This window comes from Salvelinus alpinus, chromosome 17 (assembly GCF_045679555.1).
Source record: "Salvelinus alpinus chromosome 17, SLU_Salpinus.1, whole genome shotgun sequence".
In the NCBI taxonomy this organism is placed as follows: Eukaryota; Metazoa; Chordata; class Actinopteri; order Salmoniformes; family Salmonidae; genus Salvelinus; species Salvelinus alpinus.
Window position 1 is genome coordinate 50,797,642 of NC_092102.1, and position 5,410 is coordinate 50,803,051.

At 45.6% G+C, this 5,410-nt stretch overlaps 1 protein-coding gene across 1 annotated transcript; it reads right to left on the minus strand.

The window, feature by feature from the left end:
- Positions 1-2,243: 2,243 nt before the first annotated feature.
- On the minus strand, positions 2,244-5,010 carry LOC139543142 (neuropeptides B/W receptor type 2-like). Its single transcript, XM_071349361.1, has 3 exons — positions 4,945-5,010; positions 4,586-4,744; positions 2,244-4,440 (listed from the first exon to the last, which is right to left on the minus strand). Exon 3 carries the CDS (start codon positions 4,274-4,276, stop codon positions 3,242-3,244), a length of 1,035 nt encoding a protein of 344 aa, XP_071205462.1. The 5' UTR covers positions 4,277-4,440; positions 4,586-4,744; positions 4,945-5,010; the 3' UTR covers positions 2,244-3,241.
- Positions 5,011-5,410: the final 400 nt, after the last annotated feature.

A 5,410-nucleotide genomic window follows, 5' to 3' on the forward strand; every position in this document is an offset into this window, starting at 1 on the left:
ACCAGCCACCTGGACACCTGATGACCAACCACCTGGACACCTGATGACCAGCCACCCGGACACCTGATGACCAGCCACCTGGACACCTGATGACCAGCCACCTGGACACCTGATGACCAGCCACCCGGACACCTGATGACCAGCCACCCGGACACCTGATGACCAGCCACCTGACACCTGATGACCAGCCACCCGGACACCTGATGACCAGCCACCCGGACACCTGATGACCAGCCACCCGGACACCTGATGACCAGCCACCCGGACACCTGATGACCAGCCACCAGGACACCTGATGACCAGCCACCTGATGACCAGCCACCCGGACACCTGATGACCAGCCACCCGGACACCTGATGACCAACCACCTGATGACCAACCACCCGGACACCTGATGACCAACCACCCGGACACCTGATGACCAGCCACCCGGACACCTGATGACCAGCCACCCGGACACCTGATGACCAGCCACCCGGACACCTGATGACCAGCCACCTGGACACCTGATGACCAGCCACCCGGACACCTGATGACCAGCCACCTGATGACCAGCCACCTGATGACCAGCCACCCGGACACCTGATGACCAGCCACCTGATGACCAGCCACCTGATGACCAGCCACCCGGACACCTGATGACCAGCCACCCGGACACCTGATGACCAGCCACCCGGACACCTGATGACCAGCCACCTGGACACCTGATGACCAGCCACCCGGACACCTGATGACCAGCCACCAGGACACCTGATGAAACTGAGTAGTGTTTATATCTGTAATAATGCCCTTTTGTGGGTAATAACTTCTGATTGGCTGGGCCTCGCACCCCTGTGGTTCTGATTGGCTGGGCTTGGCTCCCCTGTGGTTCTGATTGGCTGGGCCTCGCACCCCTGTGGTTCTGGTTGGCTGGGCCTCGCACCCCTGTGGTTCTGATTGGCTGGGCCTCGCACCCCTGTGGTTCTGATTGGCTGGGCCTCGCACCCCTGTGGTTCTGATTGGCTGGGCCTGGCACCCCTGTGGTTACACGGGGTCTTCGGGTTGTGAGTCTGGTTTGACGTACTGACAAATTCTCTAAAACGACGTTGGAAGCGGCTTATGGTAAAGAAATGAACATTCAACGGCTTTGTCCCTGCCCAGTCATGTGAAATCCATAAATTAGGGCCTAATGAATTTATTTCAAATTGACTGATTTCCTTCTATGAACTGTAACTCATTAAAGTCGTTGAAATTGTTGCGTGTTGCGTTTATTTTTGTGATTCAGTATATTTAAACATTACTGTATTTCTAGCATGTAAGTCTATGTGACAGTCAGCATACATCATATCCAATGAATAAGTAAAGTGTAAGAATGAATCTACTTGTACTGTAATGACTGCTGACATTATTAAAGGATTTAAACATTGCCTATATCTAATTGCATTATTCATTAATTTCAATTTATTAAACACATTTCATTTTATACTGTATTTTCTTATTGTGTATATATTTACAATTTTTACAACTTTTTATCAAATATTTGTGAATATTTTTTCTTCAAGTGTACTGCACTGTTGAGAGCTTGTAAGTAAACATTTCACTGTTACCATTTCCACCCTTTATCCTATGAACGTGACTAATAAACGGTGATATGATTCAGTTGGTATTGATACGGCTGGCTCTACACATCACATAGCATGGAATGTGGTCGACATGAGACCACACAGTGTGCTCTGGCAGGTCCATTATGAATCATGGCCTACTGTATATTGTGTCCATTATGAATCATGTCCTACTGTATATTGTGTCCATTATGAATCATGTCCTACTGTATATTGTGTCCATTATGAATGATGGCCTACTGTATATTGTGTCCATTATGAATGATGGCCTACTGTATATTGTGTCCATTATGAATCATGTCCTACTGTATATTGTGTCCATTATGAATCATGTCCTACTGTATATTGTGTCCATTATGAATCATGTCCTACTGTATATTGTGTCCATTATGAATCATGTCCTACTGTATATTGTGTCCATTATGAATCATGTCCTACTGTATATTGTGTCCATTATGAATCATGTCCTACTGTATATTGTGTCCATTATGAATCATGTCCTACTGTATATTGTGTCCATTATGAATCATGTCCTACTGTATATTGTGTCCATTATGAATCATGTCCTACTGTATATTGTGTCCATTATGAATCATGGCCTACTGTATATTGTCCTCCTACAAATAAACGACACAGTTGTTTGTTTATGTTTTATTTGTCAGCAGATATAAAAATCAATGAATTTATGTCTCTGTGATACAGTGTATAACTGCTACCTACGAACACAACATGTGGACTCTCTTGGTATCGGGAAAAGCAACAGGTCCTTTTCAAAGTGTGTCATGTCAACACAAATGATTACTTGAATTTGAACATGGAAATATGTTGATATTGTTATTATTATTATCAGTAAGATAGACTGACTGAAAGGTAGAATTAGTTCACATCTTTAGTTATGTTAGGACTATCCACTATAGTTGACCCAGTTTGTCTATGGTTCACAATGACAGGCCAGAAGAACGCCTTTGTATTTACAGCAAAGTGTACAGGCTTCATCACTGTTAAAGCCCCGTAGCTTCACTACTTTGTACCTGCCCTCACTACAGTGTAGGCTACCTGCCCTCACTACAGTGTAGGCTACCTGCCCTCACTACAGTGTAGGCTACCTGCCCTCACTACAGTGTAGGCTACCTGCCTTCACTACAGTGTAGGCTACCTGCCCTCACTACAGTGTAGGCTGACCTGCCCTCACTACAGTGTAGGCTGACCTGCCCTCACTACAGTGTAGGCTACCTGCCCTCACTACAGTGTACCTGCCCTCACTACAGTGTAGGCTACCTGCCCTCACTACAGTGTAGGCTACCTGCCCTCACTACAGTGTAGGCTGAGCTGCCCTCACTACAGTGTAGGCTACCTGCCCTCACTACAGTGTAGGCAACTTGCCCTCTCAGGACAGCAGGGGGAGACAAATGTCCATGAAAAATAAATATTCCCCTCCAATCCTGGCCAGAATCCATGTGATTCCATATTATATATTCCATATATATATAATTATAAAATATTTAAGTCATACCATGGCAACAATGATAATCACCTAATATAGATTCAAGCAAACATAAATAATATGATCATAGTTTGTTTTGAATGTCATCAATATTAACATTACCATATTGACATGTATCCACTAAGCCTGTAGGCGACTACATTCCTGCCGGTCTACATTCTAGCATCTTCTTGAACGCTTTCCTGAAGCTGTCATCCAGGAAGGCGTAAAGAAAAGGGTTCAGACAAGAGTTGGCGTAGCTGAGGCTGGTGATGAAGTAGGACAACCCGATGAGCAGTGGAGTGGTCCTCAGGTCGGTGGTGAGAGCCACTATGGTGCTGAGGTGAAACCCCGTCCAACAGAACAGACACACCGCTAGGACTACAAACACCATAATAGTGACTTTTTTTTTAGCCTTGTCCAGAGCCTTGGCGTTGGAGTTGAGGCGCATGTTCCGTAGTTTGTACAGCATCATGGTGTAGAGAATACAGATGGTCGACACCGGGATGGCGAAGCCGAGGATCAGGGTGTATATCCGGCTCGCCTTGAACCACAAACTCTCCGGGTTCGGGAAGCTGAGGACGCAGCTTTTCCGGTCCAAGTCATCGGGACTGATGTAGACCCCGGCGAATACAGTGAACGGCATCACGATAAGAATCACGAGGATCCAGACGCACAGGCTCACTATCTTGGCCGCGCGGTACGTGCGGTATGGCATACGCTTGGAACGCACCGTCGCCAGGACGACCAGATAACGGTCCACACTCATGACCGTCAGGAAGTAGATACTGGAGAAGATGTTGTAGTGGTCTATGCTCAGAATGATCTTACACAGCACCTCTCCTAAGGGCCAGTAGTGGAGCAGGTGCTCGGCGATGTTGATGGGTAGGACCAGGGTAAACAGGTCGTCGGCTATCGCCAAGTTTAGGATAAACATATTGGTCACCGTTTTCATTTTAGGCGCTTTGAGGATTACGTAGATAACGGCCGTGTTCCCCGTTAAACCCACGGCACATATTACCGAATAGATCACAGGCAGGACTACATAGAGGTCCGCGTAAAAGTAGAACTCTGACTGGGGCGTGCAGTTCAGATCTGTCCGGTTAGTCGCGCTCAGATAATAGTAGTCCGTGGATTCGTTACACACCACCGGAAATACCCTGCGGTTGTTCGAGATAGATATATTCTCCATCTTCTAAGTCTTCTAATGTATTATTGCACGTAAGAATAGAGGAAAGCACGTCGTTCAGGATGCATGTTTGTTCAGAGGTAAAACAGGCAGTGGTGAAGTGTCATTTTGGCTCTTGTGTAGGTCGGCTCTGTCTGATTTTACGCATGCATTCCGCATCACGAAATCTACGGAAAGCAGAAATATGGAATAGAAAATGAAAAGCAGTACATCACAACAAACCTCTTCTGCTGTTAATAGTTTATTCACAACACATTATATCATAATTTAACCCTCATCTATCACAATGGATTGGATAAATACAACACCCACCTATACGAATTGACCCACTTGGCACAGACGTCAATTCAACGTATATTCCCAGCCAGCTCCACGTTGGTTCAAAGTAATTTCATTGACAAATGATGTAGAAGCAACGTTGATTTAACCTGTGTATGCCCGGTGGTGACGCACTGTTATTTGAATTATAACCTGCAATAGGACCACAATAATAAATGTTATTTTAAACTGAGAGTGCAGAAATACATTTTTAACAATAATAATATTTACGTTATTTATTTATTTTTCCAGCCCATACACATGACATATCTCGTGCGCAATCATGTTTGTGCCATGTACTAATAAACAATTAAAAGTAACAAAAACAAACAAAAGCTCATTTAGGGACTTACCGTGCTCGTGGAGGCTCGCTCCTTTTTCCTTTCTGTCTTATGTGCGGCGGTGAGCAGCAGCAGCGCGAACTGGAGATGTCAATGTCCCAACCAGTTGGACCGGAGGGAAACACGGACGGGTGACGTCAGTCCACAGCACAGCGCGCAGTGAGGCACGAGGCACTCAGCTTGCTGTACGTACCCAGACGTGTTGCTATACTTCCTGTCCTGTAGACACTTTGTGTATTGATTGTAAACTGTTGGCATAATGCTGTGTGGTGTGGCTGATATGAGTGACTATGTTTTTTTCCTGTATGAATGGAGATCCCAAAGGTTGTTATTACTCCTGGACTCTAAGTGTATGTGGACAATATAATGTTACCTTGATTGCCTTGGTGTTGTTACAGTGGGAACATTACAGTGGTCTATGATGGGAACATTACAGTGGTCTATGATGGGAACATTACAGTGGTCTATGATGGGAACA